Raw genomic sequence first — 18,220 nt, 5'->3', positions numbered from 1 at the left:
GGGCTCAGCTGGAGGAGATTGTGTAGATCCAGTACTGACATAAGCGGAACCATGAGATAGCCTCACTGGCGGCGGAATGACACTCGCACGGCCCACCTGTCTCACATGGTGACGCTGCCCCATGCCAGCCCCCCCCCCTCAACTAGCTCTAGGTCACACATCGACCACAGACTAAACACGAAGTCACGCTTATGCACGGATTCCCCCCACCCCCCCCCCCCCCCCCCCGTCCCACACAACGAAGCCACGTAACATCTTCATTGGTCGCAGAGTGACCGCGTCACCCCCGCTGATCACAGCGATCTTACGTCCTGGTGCCTACGGTATGGCGCTGTTTTCTCATCACTGTCGGGGTCAAAGCAAAGGAATGGCTCACCTGTCCGAGGCCGTCCAGGCCGTCCACCAGAGCCCCCAAGGCGGCCACCGTGTCGCCTTTCAGGTCCAGCAGGTAGGCCTCCCCCTCTTTGTTGCCCGCCTTCTGACAAATCTGTAAAAGAGCATTAGACGAGATGGTAGCAGCAAGACAAGGTACGCTATTTGGACCAGCGCGTACAGGTTCAAACTCTTGAACAGGGAACACAGACATAAAGTTAGACTGAACATGCTAGCAGGCACAGCTGTATCTGGGCACTGAAACATACCTGCAGGTACTGTTCGACATCAAGCATGTCCTGGCTGCTGAGAAACTGGACCACCTGGTCCTGGTCGAGCTGGCACATCAGGTCCAGATGCCGCCGGTGCACGGAGGCAGGCAGCACCACACTGGAACTGACGACACACCGGACCAATGGTCAGAGGGGCTGGTGGGAAGGCAGCGGCACCACACCGGAACTGACGACACACCGGACCGATGGTCAGAGGGGCTGGTGGGTAGACAGCGGCAGTACACTGGAACTGACGATACACCGGACCAATGGTCAGAGGGGCTGGTGGGTAGACAGCGGCAGCACACCGGAACTGACGACACACCGGACCAATGGTCAGAGGGGCTGGTGGGTAGACAGCGGCAGTACACCGGAGCTGACGACACACCGGACCAATGGTCAGAGGGGCTGGTGGGTAGACAGCGGCAGTACACTGGAACTGACGATACACCGGACCAATGGTCAGAGGGGCTGGTGGGTAGACAGCGGCACCACACCGGAACTGACGGCACGCCGGACCAATGGTCAGAGGGGCTGGTGGGTAGACAGCGGCAGCACACCGGAACTGACGGCACGCCGGACCAATGGTCAGAGGGGCTGGTGGGAAGACAGCGGCAGTACGCTGGAACTGATGGCACGCCGGACCAATGGTCAGAGGGGCTGGTGGGTAGACAGCGGCAGTACGCTGGAACTGATGGCACGCCGGACCAATGGTCAGAGGGGCTGGTGGGTAGACAGCGGCAGTACGCTGGAACTGACGGCACGCCGGACCAATGGTCAGAGGGGCTGGTGGGTAGACAGCGGCAGCACACTGGATCCGACGATAGTGGACCGCCCGTAGGAGAGGGGCTGACACATAGAAAACGGAGTCGCAGTGGAGCTGACGGCGGACGGGTCCGAAAGCTTCCCACTCCCAACCGTACGCGTTCCAAACTACCACGCACCAAACTGCTCGTACGCCTACAGATCCTGAAGGGCAGCACGACACGGGGACTAACATAACGCCTGAACATCGGTCACGGCCCAAGAGCTGAAGCGCCGCAGCTGGAGCTGGCCGCGACAAGCAACCACCGGGCGGCGCCCAGCACAGCACCGGCCGCCAGCGCCTGTCCGCAGCCCTCACACCCCGGCCGGTCCGGCTGACACCAGGCAGCGCTCAGGCGTCACGGCGGGGACACAGCAGAGGCACTGCTGCAGACCGACAGCGGGACCCACGCTGCAGGACGACAGCGGGACCCACCTCTGCTGCAGGACGACAGCGCGACCCACCTCTGCTGCAGGACGACAGCGGGACCCACCTCTGCTGCGAGATAACAACGGGACCCACCTCTGCTGCAGAACGACAGCGGGACCCACCTCTGCTGCAGGACGACAGCGCGACCCACCTCTGCTGCACGACAGTGGGACCCACCTCTGCCGCAGGATGACAGCGGGACCCACCTCTGCTGCAGAACAACAGCGGGAGCCACCTCTGCTGCAGAGCGACAGCGGGACCCACCTCTGCTGCAGGACGACAGCGGGACCCACCTCTGCTGCAGAACGACAGCGGGACCCACCTCTGCTGCAGGACGACAGCGGGACCCACCTCTGCTGCAGAACGACAGCGGGACCCACCTCTGCTGCGGAGCGACAGCGGGACCCACCTCTGCTGCAGGACGGCGCCGAGGAAGCGGTACTGCTGCTGAGGCCACGGAGCCAGCGTCTGGACGGCCGCCTCCAGGTGTCGCGACAGACAGGTGGTGAAGAGCGTGGCCGTGGCCGCCACGCCGATCTCCACCAGCTCCTGTGGCCGAACCGGCCGTCACACGCGGCCCCCCACGGAGACGCGGCCAGCGGCGGCGCGGTGCGGCCACAATCAGAACTGGCACTGTGCTGTGCATTGCAGGGACACGACACCGCCCGTGTGTGTGCACTACAGGATGAGTAGAAAAACCCGTGGGCATGACGCGAAAAAGCCTTACGAATACCTCAATTCGTGACCAGCTACATAGCAGCACACCCAGAAGCAGTCACACTGCTGCAGGGGAACCTTTATTAACATGCAAGGTCGTGGCGGCGACCTTCTAGAGACGAATATGCATTAGCCATCGCGAGATGCAAGGACTTCACACATCAACGGAACAATAGGTCTAGGCAGCCAATCACACTGCATAGATGAATCAGCCAAACGCGCATTTATAACACAATTCTGGGACTTGCTGGCCTCAGTGTCGTGATCACCGCCCAGCCGCGCCCACCTTGCTGGGGCGATCCAACCAGGGACCAGCACCCGCTCCGTCCGCGGGCCCAGCGCCGACCACAGACCGTGTGGCGGCTCACCGTCAGCAGGCTGAGCGCCACGGAGGCGCTGTCGCGGGGCGGCCGGACGGCGGCGGGCCCAGCCCCGACCGCAGACCGCGCGGCGGCTCACCGTCGGCAGGCAGAGCGACACGGAGGCGCTGTCACGGGGCGGCCGGACGGCGGCGGGCCCAGCCCCGACCGCAGACCGTGCGGCGGCTCACCGTCAGCAGGCTGAGCGCCACGGAGGCGCTGTCGCGGGGCGGCCGGACCGCGCCGGCCGCGCCGGCCCGCTCGGCCGCCGCTCGGTCGGCCAGGAAGCGGTGCAGTGCGCCGCGGCCGGCCGCGTGCCGCAGCATACAACCGGCCGTGCGGTCGTGCTCGCCGCGCCGCTCGTACAGCAGCTGGCAGATGGCGTAGCTGGGGAGCGGCACACACGGTCAGATCCGCCGCTGTACGGCACAGGAGCGGCCGACACGGTCAGATACGCCGCCTAACGGCACAGGAGCGGCCTACATGGTCAGACCCGCCGCTGTAAAGTACAGAAGCAGCCGACACGGTCAGATACGCCACCTAACGGTACAGGAGCGGCCGACACGGTCAGATACGCCGCCTAACGGTACAGGAGCGGCCGACACGGTCAGATACGCCGCCTAACGGTACAGGAGCGGCGGATACGGTCAGATCTGCCGCTGTACGGTACAGGAGCGGCCGACACGGTCAGATACGCCGCCTAACGGTACAGGAGCGGCCTACATGGTCAGACCCGCCGCTGTACAGTAGAGAAGCAGCCGACACGGTCAGATACGCCACCTAACGGTACAGGAGCGGCCGACACGGTCAGATACGCCGCCTAACGGCACAGGAGCGGCCGACACGGTCAGATACGCCGCCTAACGGCACAGGAGCGGCCGACACGGTCAGATACGCCGCCTAACGGTACAGGAGCGGCCGACACGGTCAGATACGCCGCTGTACGGCACAGGAGCAGCCGACACGGTCAGATTCACCGCTGGACAGTACAGGAGCAGCCGACACGGTCAGACCCGCCGCTGTACGGTACAGGAGCAGCCGCCACGGTCAGACCCGCCGCTGTACGGTACAGGAGCAGCCGACACGGTCAGACCCGCCGCCGTACGGTACAGGAGCAGCCGACACGGTCAGACCCGCCGCTGTACGGTACAGGAGCAGCCGACACGGTCAGACCCGCCGCTGTACGGTACAGGAGCAGCCGACACGGTCAGACCCGCCGCTGAACAGTACAGGAGCAGCCGACACGGTCAGACCCGCCGCTGTACAGTACAGGAGCAGCCGACACGGTCAGATACGCCGCTGTACGGCGCCCAAGTGGCAGATACCGGCCAGTACTGTAATACTCGGAGACCCCGCAACGGCGCAATGCATATGACTCATGTTTGGCCACTAAGCAGCCGAACATAAATCACGTTAGAAAGCGCAATGACGGCCACCAAGCATCTGGTGGGTTGCCAGCCATGACAGCCATTCAGCTATCTGCAGCGGCCAGCGTTAAGCTTACAATTTGGCCTTTTCGGCCAGTTGTGCCAGCCGCTCGGTGTCGTAATGCTCCAGCACGCCGGTGGAGATGAGCTCGCAGAGGGCCTGCTGACGCTCCTCGTGGTGCGCCGTGTCGCCCGGCACTGTCAGGTGGTCCACCACCTGGAGCAGTGGGCGAGCGTCAGGGGCCGCACGTACCGCGGCCGGCCGCGCGGAGACGACAGCCACCTGCCCCGACCCATTGCCGGGAGCGCGCGACGAGAGACGGTACGAGTCTTAATATGCTGCCCCTTCCCCCCCCCCCCCCCATCATAACGGGTGTGATCAGCAACAGTTTGCCAATGTCGTGCGCGCATTAAGACATCGCCAAACTCAGTTCGAAACAGGAAGCATGCACCGACAGCACACACGCACACACACACACACACACACACGCACGCACGCACGCACGCACGCACGCACGCACGCACGCACGCACGCACGCACGCACGCACGCACGCACGCACGCAGCACGCACGCACGCAGGAAAACACAAGGCTGGATGTTTCCTTAGGCACGAAGCGCCGACAACGTCAACGCGACCGCACGGGACTCACGGGACACGGGACAGCGCGGAGGTCGCACTCGCCTTATCGAAGAGATCGCGCGACACGGACACGGTGCTGTTGGGCAGCGCCATCTGGCGAGCGATGAAGGTGAAGAGGGAGCCCAGCTGCGAGGGCTGCCGGCCAGACGGAGCTGTGAGCGGGAGGGCGGCGCCGCGGCGTCCCACAGGCAGACCCCCACTGCTGACCGCCCCACACACGGCAGGGATCAGCGGCAGCGGAGGTGGCCGCCTAACGCGGGAGGGCGGCGCCGCGGCGTCCCACAGGCAGACCCCCACCTCTGACCGCCCCACACACGGCACGGCATCAGCGGCAGCGGAGGTGGCCGCCTAACGCGGGAGGGCGGCGCCGCGGTGTCCCACAGGCAGACCCCCACCTCTGACCGCCCCACACACGGCACGGCATCAGCGGCAGCGGAGGTGGCCGCCTAACGCACCCCTGCAGTCAGTCTATGGTGCGCACGTCAAATACGCGTGGCGTGTAAGAAATGTCAGTTCCCAATGACGCACTGCGCTTCACTCACACATGGACGAAGTTTCCGTATCATATCAGAAACCAAGGTAAGTTCTGCAAACATGCATGACCACCAATACAACCAGCAGCCTGCGCTCGACATCTGCTTTGATCCCCCAGCCAACGCATGGCGTGAGCAGTTTCCTGTCACAGTTCCACAGGTGAGTGAGGCGTATCACAGTGCTGGCTGGCCGGCACCGGGCCAGGTGACAGCAAGCAGCCAGCCCGGGCCGGCAGTACACGACGGCGGCAGCTCCGCACCGAGTATTCCTCCCGGTCCACCATCAGGGTGAGCAGGATGTCGACGATGCGTTGGCGCTGGCGCATGCCCAGCTCCGATGTGAACACATCCTCCTCAAACGACAGCGACAGCACGTTCAGGAACTCGCGGGTGTCGAACGTCAGCAGCGTCCTGCGACAGCATCAGGCTAAGCTCGGCGAGAGGCCACACGACGCTCAGGTAACACAGCACCCGTGACGTCAGAGCCCGGCGACACTCCAATTTTCAGCTGCACAGACCAGACGTAAGCGGAAGCATGAACCTAGACGCCGGATGGGAGGTCCGTCGGCAGAATCTTCAACAATTCCGGAAGCAAACTTCGTGATTAGTTACGGTTAGATCGGAGTGCGATCCGGTGGGCGTCCAGACCTTAAGTGCTGGGCCCGCTACCATTCTGACCTGAGGTGCGGGGCCCGTGACGCTTCTGACCTGAGGTACGGGATTGTGGGCCTCCTAACCTGAGATGAGGGAGCCGTGACCCTCCTGACCTGCGGTGCGGGACTGTGACCCTCCTGACCAGAGATGAGGGAGCCGTGGCCCTCCTAACCTGAGGTGCGGGACCCGTGACCCTCCTGACCTGAGGTGCGGGACTGCGACCCTCCTGACTTGAGATGAGGGCCCGTGACCCTCCTGACCTGAGGTGCGGGACTGCGACCCTCCTGACCTGAGATGAGGGCCCGTGACCCTCCTGACCTGAGGTGCGGGACCCGTGACCCTGCTGACCTGAGGTGCGGGTAGGGCGGCTCGGCGTCGGCCGCGTTCTTTGAGTGGACGGCCGTGAGCGCACTGAGCACGGCCAGCTTGACGTCGTGCACGCGCTCGGCCGGGATCTGGCCGGCTGGGTAGCCGCGGCCCGCCAGGCAGCTCGAGATGTACACCAGCAGCTTGTTGCCCAGCTGCGCCTGGCCGTCCATCAGAGGGGCGCCTGCGGCCGGGGCAGACCAGCACTCGGGCGCGAAACGCATATCAAGTGGAGCGACCGCGGCGCCGAGACCCCGGCCTCAACTGCGCTCGTGATACGCTGCTGCGGCGGATGTAGCGCAGCCCGGACGAAGACGAAGGAGTCTCGCAAGGAATCAGCGCGGCATTTGCTCGCCATGACATGGGGCTGTTCCCACCGGGGAGTCACGGCGCCAGTACTGCCGTCCGCCGTGTACCCACCGGTATGACGTCATGGGCGCCTTATTGGCACGGACACCCATACAATCTCCAGCAGAGTCGCTCTGCCTCCGTACCGCACGGCCGGACCGGTCCGCAAGCCGCTCCGCCCCGGGGAACGGGGACGGAGACGGGGATGGGGATGGGGACGGGGACGGGGATGGGGATGAGGATGAGGATGAGGATGGGGATGGGGATGGGGACGGGGACGGGGATGGGGATGAGGATGAGGATGAGGATGGTGCTGGTGATGGTAATGGGGATGGTGATGGTGATAGTGAGATGATGGTAATGTTAATGCTGATGGTGACGGTAATGGTGATGGTGGTGTTGATGGTGACGGTGATGGTGATGGTAATGTTGATGATGATGGTGACGATGATAGTAATGATGATGGTGATAGTGATGGTGATGGCGATGGAACGGCGACAGCGACAGCGACGGCCCTCCCTGGTCCCGTACCGTCCGTCAGCAGCTGACTGAGGCGGTCCAGCAGCTCGAGCAGCGGCGACAGGTAGTCGCCCATGCCGGCCGTGTGGATCCGGATGATGGCGTCGTAGAGGCCGCGCCGCCAGCACAGCGGCAGCACCTGGTGTATGTCCAGCGACCCGAGCTCCACCCGCACCAGACACTCCTCCAGCGCCTGTCGGACGCGGCACGGCTTCAGTCGATCCTTACTGAATACTGTACGGACTACTGCTGGAAGCCAGCACCAGACACTCCTGCAGCGCCTGTCGGACGCGGCACGGCCTCAGCCGACTATCACTGGACACTGCACGGACCACGGCTGGACGCCCGCACCAGACACTCCTGCAGCGCCTGTCGGACGCGGCACGGCCTCAGCCGACCATCACTGGACACTGCACGGACCACAGCTGAACGTGCGGCGCCGCCGTCATGTTGTGTGCGCCGCCGGGCCAGTGCCGGATGCGCCACTGGAACGTCCGGCCGGTGGAGCCCGTGACCTCTCCGTCGACCAGGCCGAGCAACTGTGACCTGAGTCGGCCCGGCTGGTGCGGGCATGGTCGCCTCTGGGATCGTTCGCGCTGGTCACGCAGCTCCCGACCAGCAACCACGTTCTTTACACTGCACAAACCGACACCAGGCCCGAGAATGGGACAAAACGCACCACCACTGGCCGTTATCCGCCGCACCAGACGCTTATTGGGCGCAGCGGCGTGATCATGCCCGCCGCGCCGCCGGCTGGCCGCAGTCCACCGCCACACCCCCGCTCACGCCGTCTGGCGCGGGTCCAGCACACACCGCACACCAGCGACGGGGCGCCACGCACCTGCAGCTGGTCCTGGTGCTCCAGGTGCGTCACCAGCTGCTGCATGAGCAGCGGCGGCGGCGCCGTCAGCCGGCCGGACACGATGTGCGGCAGCAGCGCCTCCAGCAACAGCTGATACGCGGCCGGTTCTGGCTCCAGCAGACCCACAATACGGCCGAACAGCACCGCACTGGCCGACGCGCAGGGGGTTCAGTGAACGACAAACAGCATATCGACAGCGAACACAACCAATACTGAATTGATGACAAACAGCACATACCTCGCAGACACGCTGTGATTCGCTGGGTATAGGCAGCGCGCTAGTGTCGCCCCAACGGAACATAAATAACGAACAAACAGTGCCACATCCATCAATGATGGACAAACGGAAAGCCCGTGCTGCAAGCGAAGCGCAAGTGACTGGCAAACTGCAGTGGAAATCGGGCCTCTCACAAGTCACACGCGTATTCACTGCTGATGACCCCACCGGGCCGCCACACAGCGCCGTTTGGAAGGCGGGCCGGGCAACGCGGCACTACCTTTCGTCCAGGTCGAGCAGGTACTGCACACAGGTGGGCAGGGCCTGGGTCAGCGACTGATCCCGCTGGTCGGCGGCCAGACAGAAGAGCAGCCACTCGTCCACCAGCGACAGCATCTGGCGGCGGCAGGCGGAAGGTCACCTTGAGGGGTGGCGGCGGAGATGGCACGACAGGCACCAGTCACGCCGCGCAGCAGCCACCGGGTCCGGCCGAACAAGAGGCGGCTCCGACTGACACATGAACGAAGGCGAGGAGAGCAAGCAAAGACGCAGAAAACACAGAGCAGCCAAGACAAGAAATGGGAGCGAAAACGAGTCCCGGCGCCAGAGCACCATACGCGACAATCGCCTGGCAAACATCTGCTGCTACAAACTGGCATGCCATCCGGCACAACAGAATGCGTTCAGACCCCCGGTTGTGGCGCCAGCGCACCCACGCACCCGCTCCTTGATGATGGCCTGTCGGCGACCGGAGGCGGCGCGCGCGCCGGTCGCCGCCGGACTCTGCTCGGTGTACATGCCCCACGCCAGCCGGAGTGCCGCCGCGAACTCGCCGGCGCGCACGTGCGACTCCAGCCGCTCCAGCCACGTGCGCAGCGTCACCACGTGCACGCCGCGCGTGCCGAGCAGCAGCAGCTGGCCGCTGGAGACGGCGCACGACTCAAAGCAGGCCTTCTCGCCGGCCACAGCCTGTCGGCAGACGGACAGCACTCGGTGCCGGGCAGAACGGTCTGGATCTTGACTCGGCATGTGCGCGTGCACGTCTCTCCGTGCAATGCATTGACGCATACAGGCTTGCATAGATGTGTGCGTGCAACCCCAAGCAAACAGGAGATGATGTAATACAGATAAGATCGAACAGAAATTTGCGAAATGGCCTCGCACAAAACTCATATGCATACACGGATACGCAACACCCGGCCAACCAACATTTGGATTACCAAAGATTCACGTGAGAACTCTGGTATCCATTTTTCCCCTTCTTATGGTCATGCGGTGGAGATCGTGGGTTACCGTTCAGTGATCATTCCGCTGCTCACCATTGCCTTGCTGACGTTTCCTCCCGTTGCCAGCCCTTTGAAGTAGCTTGTGGAATAGACCATTTTCACAAAACTGAGATCCAATGTCTGAAACGACGTCATATTATCATCTGTGACGAGATCATAACGTAAATACGAGCCGACAACACACGAGACAATACGTTTTCTGAATACAACTTTTTCGCGACGCGTTCCAGCATCTGCATCTTTTATATTTCTAGTACATGTGCAATCATCGGTTTTAGCCGACGGAACTGGAGGTGGAACGACAGCCTTCTCCAACCCCCTCGAGTACTGACGTTTAGTTCGGCACCAGGTCCGTGATTGGCAAGCTCAAATTTAGATCGATTTCTAGTCGACCAGACTATTAGTAAGCACATTGAGCATCAGGATTGTTAATCGCGTAATTATTTTGTGCTTGTTTCCACCATGTGTTTTCAATTCAGTGAAATTCACACTCATTAACGAAGGTTTACTTCTTTTTCAGTTTTCACACCTCGCAAGTTTACCAACATCGCCTGGTATCTGATTGTCACGCCAACCTTATTACTGGGAACGACGAAAAAGAACAGCTTCTGTTGGCCTTTCCTTATCATATCATCATAACACAAATATACACATACTATCGCACACTAACAGAAGCATCACATCATAAACTGCATGAAACAATGTATGGCATTCATGCACGCCTGGCAGTCATTTATATATGAACGGGATAACCAGTGGCGCAGCATGCCATAGGATCAACTCTAACCACTCCGTTTATGATTGCCATTGGTAAGCCACTCTGGACACTACAAAGGGCTGACAGTACATTTTTAGACTTGCGCCATCGCCACAACTGGCTGGAGACGTCTGCATGGTTAGTTCGTGGACTTGCATGGACCATGGCTCATATGTTGTCGATGAACAGTAATATTTAAGTGGATATTCGATAACTCCAGTGGATATTTAATAACTCCCACTGCTAGCAAGTGGATATAAAGTTTCCTCACATTGGATTGCCAATCACAACTCGCCTCTTTAACCGAAACTTATTCCAATAACCCCTTGCTAATCACACGCCAAGAAGGCATACACGACTCAGTACGCAAGCAACAGTTACCCTGCCCCACGAACCCTGCTATAGCTGCTTCCTAGCACCATTCACTGTACCCGCCGTCGCTCGGGGTGTCTGCCCGGCGGCGGCGCGCGCCGGGTCGCACCTCGAGCTGCTGCTGTCCGCGCACGTCCCACAGGTGCAGTTTCTCCTGGCCGTCGATCAGCGCCAGCGTGCGCGCGCTGATCCAGTGCAGGTTCTGGACGAAGAACGGGAACTCCACCCACTGCAGCGGCACGAACTTGACCCGCTCCGCCGGACAGCACACCTGGCGACGCCGGCGCGGCCGTCAGCGGGCCGGTCGGCCGCCGCGCTCCTGGCCGGCCGGGTGTCAAGGCGCTGGCAGACGTCAAGGGGCTGCTCTTCCTCAATCGCGAGCTGTCCGTGCGTGACCGACATAGTCGATGCCGGACGCAAAACAAACGGCAAACGGTCACAGCATAGCGGCAGCCATCCAGCAGCCGGCGAAAGATAAGATAAGATTTTGATAAGAAATACAAGCGTATTGAAAGATACGCTTGTATATTCGTAAACAAAGGTCGCTGAGATCACTGGGTCACTATGACCCCAAACATCCGCACCACACCACAACTTTTTTTACTGCGAAACGGAAGCATCTAGCTTCGACACCCGAGTCACATTCCCTCAGACAGCGATCTCAGCTAAGCCTCTGCGAGCAAACGACCGAAAGGGGCAAAATCAGACCATTCAAGACGCACCTGGTAGAAGTACACAGTAGACTTCCTGGCGAAGGTGAGCACGGGGTCGACCATGTTAACGCCGCTGCTGACCCGGATGACGACGAACTGCCAGTCGAGCAGCGGCACGTGCAACGGTCCGGCCTCCAGCGGGTGGGTGAACAGCACACGCAGCTGCGGCCGCACACTGACCACGATCACCTGGCGGGGCGGCGGCGGGTCAGACGACGGCGCCGTCCGCTGGTCGGCGTCCCAAGACATCGTCGACATCGCCCTTCAGGGCAATCGCGGCTACTTCTGGGACTGACCGATCCGCCGTGGTCGTCTACGCCGTGGAGAGGTTTGCACGTTCAGGTGACAACCGACGAAGCAGACAACACTAAGAGATTTCAATATTCACTGTAGAGTTGTTCGGCACCGCACTCACGACATATCACCATCAAAACGATCCCCTGTGATATCAACAGGTTGAAAATACTAAATACATATGCTACAACGACGGCGGAAACTCTGAAAGCTTAACGGGCAACGTGCGTGCGCCGCCACGGTAAGACGTAACTACCAACAGTTTGGTCAGACGAAGGTGCGCGGCTAGCCAGCGCAGCCGTGAGCAAAACACCTACCTGCCACCGCCGCCGCCAACACTGACACAAAGCCAGCCGCATCGAGCGCCACGCGCGACCGCCTCACCTTAGACATGGTCGCCATGGCGACCAGCATGTGCTGGTGGAGCGCGTGGGTGGGGTGGTCGGCGGCGGGCAGCGGCTCAACAGTCACCACCTCGCCCCGGCTGCCGGAGAAGAGGCAGCGCGCGTCGGCCGAGCGCCGGCCCAGCGAGCGGCGCAGGCGCACCTCGAACACCGAGCCGCCGCTGTCGCTGAACACGGCCACGTCCGGCCAGTCGGTGAACTGGCGGCACGGCCGGCCGTCACACACCGGGCACACGGCCGTCACACACCGGGCACACAGCCGTCACACCGGGCATACGGCTGTCACATACCAGCCACACGGCCGTCACATACCGGCCACACGGCCGTCACACACCGGCCACACGGCCGTCACACACCGGCCACACGGCCGTCACACACCCGCCACACGGCCGTCACACACCGGCCACACGGCCGTCACATACCGACCACAAGACCGTCATACACCGGCCACACGGCCGTCACACACCGACCACAAGACCGTCATACACCGGCCACACGGCCGTCACACACCGACCACAAGGCCGGCTATGACGTACCGGACACGCGGCTGTCATACACTGGAACAGCTCTCTTAGCAGGACCACTATGTCACCAGGTTACCGGCTATCCGGGGCGTGGACTACAAACCAGAAATCCAACATTTAACAAAACAACGACCGCCATTACGGAAGCAGACATGACAAGCCACCAACAGAACAACTGTGGTGCCATTACTGTCAGATCAACCGAGCGCTGCGACGACCACTACCACAACCATCGCCATCACCGTCGCCGAACAGGCGACAGGACGGATTCACTGCACCCACAGAGAGAAAAGTACTGAGCCCCTGTCCGCTCCTACAAGGCCAGTGTTCATACCCCGTCGGCTCAGACCGCTAACCGGCGCGGGCAGCGCCAACACACAGCACCACCTGATACCTATGTTGCCGCTTTGCTATGAGCGTTATGCTGCTGTGGTCCATGCTAAGGCTATGAAGACTTGCCGCGGGGCCAAGCACTGCGTGACTGCTCAGTATTAGTTCCCTGGGCGGTTACCTAGGCGGCAATAAGTGACGGCGGTGACCCCGACCCGGTGCAGTTACCCGGATATGAATGACGGCCGCGGCGCACGGTATGCCCTCGTTGATGGTGAGCACCAGCTTGCCCTGGTTCAGGTCATACACCTGGATCTGGCCCCGCGCGTAGCCGGCCATCAGCCTGCCGCGCCGGGCAGAACGATAGCGTCACAACGCGTCAGTTAGTGAGATCGTGGTCACTGAGAAACGGCATGGTACGGGTCCATAAGTCAGCACGAAAAAGAACGCTATGACTCAAGAACAACACGCATCAACGCATGACTAACAGCTGGTACGGTTGCATAGGGGCAGACAGGGCGCTGTGATGGCACGGCTAGGCGGGCAGCAGTCAGCCGCCGTCGTCGGCACGGCCCACCTGTTGCCGTCTGGAGACAAGTGCAGGCAGGAGACGGCACCCAGCCGCTGGCCGGTGGCCACGTCGCCCAGGCAGAACCGCATGGCCTCGTGCATCTCGAACACAAGGCAGAGGCCATGCGAGGTGCCGACTGCTATGACGGCACCGGCTGCCAGCGCCGTTGGCACCCCGGCGGACACGCGCTCCTGTCGGCGCGCCGGTGCAGCTCAGGCACGTGGCCAGGCACGCAGACAGGGAGCACAACAGGGAGCACAACCAAAGGCCAACGCGTACTTCAACAACATAACAGCCAAGGCCGCACCGACGATCCCTTGGGTTGGCCTATGGTGACCTGACGGCTCCCATGGTGACCTCGAGGCCAAAACATGCACGCTTTCACGTGGTGGCCGTTTCATGCTAAGAGCGATACCCCAATCTTCGTAGGTGCATTCATGGCGAACAGCGTGCCCAAAGTGACGCCATCTCACCGCCGGACACCGCACCGTGCCGGCGAGCACCGCCGGCCCGTCTGCGGCGGGCCGGCGCCATCACCTGACGTACCGCCGCAGACTGCAGCTGCGCCGAAATGCCGGCCAGCGGGCTGTGGCGCACGTGGGTAGGCGCGCTGTCGGCGCCGGTCGAGCCGACGCTGCCAGACTCGGACTGCGAGTCTCCCTGCAACGGAGCCAGAGGCCGCTGACGGAGGACGCCCACGCCGCACCGTCGGGTCGGGTGGGTTTTGCCCATAAGAGTAGCATCAGTATTTCATGTTTCTACAGCATTGCTAAACTAATGACATTGCAGGTTAAGCCTCATAATGACTGTACTTTCCAGCCTTTTGTACCTCAAAATCCAATTCTGAGACAGGGATGAGCCATACAAGTTCTACAACAAGAAAAGACCATTTAAATCATATAAGTTAGGTGCTAGTTTAATTTACTTCAATCCAATACTGAGAATGTTTTAATGATTCTGGAGCAAAATGTCACAAGAGCTCAAAATCTGTGGATTGCTTAACGATTATTTCATTGCCATAGTTAAGAGGGTGGTGAGCATTTGGGAACCTACCTTCCAGGTAACATCCCATCACAGAATGAAACATTTTTGGTACCATATGCTCATTTATCCTTCCAACATCACAGCATCATCACAGCAAAACATCCATCTCATTTTACAACAGCTGGTTTGCATGACCACACATGACACCTACTGCAGGTCCAGTATGACCCAACCCACCTGGTGGTGACCACTGGTGACAGGAGAAATAGCACCAACATCCTCTCCCAGGATGCTCTCCAGTGTAGGCAGTGTATCAACAGGCGGCAGGTGAAATTCATCTGTATCCAGCTGAAAGAAGCACACTGATCAGAGCATTGCTGAAAGCCTGATACCATAATAATAATTAATGTTATATGTGAGGACAATGGTAAAAGTTGCTGTAGCTGCTAGCCTGGACATTCTAACATTGATGTACATCTCATAAAGAGCTTAACTGTGCAGAAATTATCAATATTTTCACACCTGGATAATTCAGGTACTCGCTACATGATCTGTTCAAACTAGTCACATTCAGCATCTTATCAAGGTTTATGACATGCAAATGCAGAACACATGTATTGAGTGTAGAAAGCATGATCAGCAACGCACAGTGATCTGCAAAACTGGCAAATGCTTACAGTGGCTATGTCTTCATTGAGGCTAGCCTGTAAATCAAGTGTTTCCAGTTTGCTTACAATATCTTCATCATGTACTGGACTTGCCATTGCCTGCACTGATGGCAATTTTTTTCTGGAACATAGTAGGCAAAAGTAAGGATGTGAACAGTCTTCATCAGTTCACTGCACCTGTCAATGACTTGGCAACATGCACATTGGTTTTATTCCTAGCATATCTTTTTATTGTATTTGTCAATGTGGATGCATGGAAAAATACACTAAACATCTGCAAAGCTTACAAAACATCTAAAATAGAAGAAAATCCATGTCAGCTTAAGTAATGACACCTGTTGGCACAAAAATGCATGAGCTAATACTTGCAGTTTGCTTGCCTTTACTAAGTTGTGTTTCAACACAAAAACAACATAAATGCATACTGTAAAAATTTGAAAACACCAAGGAAGCAGAAAGTATTATCAATGGTAATACAAATCACTTTTAAGGAACTAGTAACTATGATTCTTCCACCAAAAATGCATATATTTGCTCTTTTTTCACTTATTTAAGGCCTATCAAAAATGTTTGCTTTATGTTTATCTACAAAGGAGACAGAAATGATACCAACAACACGTCACAAACATTGCCAATATGAGCAAGTGACAAACTTTCTCGGTTGTCGCGCCACAACCATTTATTGCAACTACATTTTCAGTGGCGTCAATCGCCACCAGATAAAGGCGGAGCTCCCTAACTAACCCCGCACAAAAACCGGCTCATCCTAAATAAGTCTGGTGGCCACATTACAGAGGGGAAGCAACGGAATACCACACACATGGAATTCCGCTTCGCTAAGCTTTTTGGGGCGGGCCAGTGCAAAGGCCCGTTTTGGTGCATACTACGGTGTGATTGCAGTACCTGCGCCACTTTCGATGTTTAAAGGGCTACCAAAGAGAGGGGAACCTAAAAATTTAGCCAATATCTGAAAAGATTTATGCTAAAAATTGTCCGCGGTTGAAGGCGTAGTGAGCGTTATCACGGGTAAAACAGTGTTTACCTTGCCTTACCTTATGGTGGTCGGGAACTATAAAAGACCAGTAGGCCTGTAGGTCCCGGTCTCGTCAGGCTCTTGTTCCGGTAACCAGTCTCAAATCATGGGTAGATTCAGTGTGGGCTATCATACATAATGTCAGCCCAATACATATCAAGCCTAGACTCGAATTGTTCATCTGAGGTTGACGACACGACCGGGTGTGGAAGAGCGTTCCAATCGTTGACGACCCACGTGCAGAACGAGCTACGATGAACGCGAGTCCTAGCTCCAGGTTTTCTGAGCTTTCATTGGTGTTCTCTTATCACCTCCGAGTTGTGCCTTGTCGGGAACTCCTCTTCCGACAGCGACATACCTCGGTGAAACAGCTGGTACACTGTTACCATGTCTCCCCTTCGACGACGGTAGTACAGCGAGAGCAACTGGAGGAGTCTGAGCATTTCAAGGTATGACTGGTGGCCTCCTGTTTTGTGATGGCCTCTTGTTTTGTAATGTTATTATGATGGCGTCCTATTTTATGATTTTTGTGACCTCCTGTTTTGTGATGATAACGACGACTTGATATTTGTCATATCTATATGGGTGCCAAGGAAGTTTAAGTCGCGCCAGTTTCAAGCGATCTTGTGAGGATCAACGCACGGATTCCGGCCGAGGTCATCGGAAGGGTACAGTCAACAGTATCGTTGTCAAACGCCACACGTACGTCAATAGGTCAACGAATCATTGCCGTTAATGCACGCCCACCGCCCCCAGGGGCCTAACCCAGAGCGCAAAGCCGAAAACAGGAGTGAGTGCCCCGGTGGAGCCCACGGGTTTAAAGATCCCGGTGCTTTGCTACACAGCTAGGTTTGCAACAATGAAAAGCGGCCTATCACATCCGACCTACTCATGCCGTGAACCATGGTATGCACAAGACACCGTCCTGGTCATAACGGATATCATAATCCATTTCACTGGTCTGTAACCTGGGTCTGCAGGTCACCGCTTCCTGATTCGGAGGCAGTGGCCTACTTTCGGGCAGGCAGGAATGCGATTTTGCATAGCGGCAATTACACAGAAAAAATTACAACAGCTTATAACTTGGAAATAAGACCCCAAGCAGCGACTAGTCGGGTCGCAATGGCCATCTTGACCTACGATCGGTCTAAAAAACGGAAGGTCCGAACTCAGACAGGAAAACGTGCCCAACGGGCTCACGCGCAATTGGATACGTCACACCTAAAAGTGTCGACGCCGAAAAACGATCCACAAAAGCGGCAGTCAGGGGCGCGAGAACCTACTCTTATGCAGGCTGATTACAACCCCCTGTTGTCCGAGTACAGAGTCACACTCGACTTGTGGCGCGACAAGGGGCAGTGAGCACTGTCACATGGTCGGGTTTATGAATGGCCAATATAGCGCACTTGACGGCGAATAGCGCATCACTTTGCGGCGAACGACCTACTTGAACTAAGCCCTCTCGCACAGATGTAACCACCCGTGCAATGGTGGTTATAACTCGAACCGAATATGAGCCCGGAACCAGATCGAGATCTTTGACCACCTTATTCATAAAGGTGGACCCATGATCAGGAAAAGATGCCTCTTGATGCAGAAAGGTCTTCGGAGTCCGATTCATTGCTCCCTAGCTCAGCTATCGGGAGCTCCTTAATCGAAATTTTGGTGATCTAAGGGTAGCTACAATGCCTTTAATTTGGGGAAAAGGAACCTTCCAAAAGATGTCCTTGACACATCATTCGACGCTGATGTTTACGCTTGTG

General features: G+C 58.5%; 1 protein-coding gene across 1 annotated transcript; it reads right to left on the bottom strand.

Annotated features, from left to right (window-relative positions):
• Nucleotides 1-4: 4 nt before the first annotated feature.
• On the bottom strand, nt 5-12,443 carry LOC119089781 (vacuolar protein sorting-associated protein 8 homolog). Its single transcript, XM_037212596.1, has 18 exons — nt 12,328-12,443; nt 11,659-11,838; nt 11,046-11,207; nt 9,841-9,927; nt 9,242-9,490; nt 8,802-8,917; nt 8,284-8,452; nt 7,455-7,635; nt 6,558-6,759; nt 5,816-5,966; nt 5,065-5,157; nt 4,459-4,598; nt 3,216-3,341; nt 2,964-2,991; nt 2,288-2,427; nt 642-768; nt 377-487; nt 5-34 (listed from the first exon to the last, which is right to left on the bottom strand). The coding sequence occupies exons 1-18, from the start codon at nt 12,355-12,357 to the stop codon at nt 5-7; spliced, it is 2,322 nt and encodes a 773-aa protein (XP_037068491.1). The 5' UTR covers nt 12,358-12,443.
• Between the last annotated feature and the right edge of the window lie 5,777 nt (nt 12,444-18,220).

Source organism: Pollicipes pollicipes, unplaced genomic scaffold, assembly GCF_011947565.3.
Source record: "Pollicipes pollicipes isolate AB1234 unplaced genomic scaffold, Ppol_2.1 Scaffold_3087;HRSCAF=3621_pilon_pilon_pilon, whole genome shotgun sequence".
NCBI lineage: Eukaryota > Metazoa > Arthropoda > Thecostraca > Pollicipedomorpha > Pollicipedidae > Pollicipes > Pollicipes pollicipes.
This window is presented reverse-complemented; position numbering and strand designations above follow the sequence as displayed.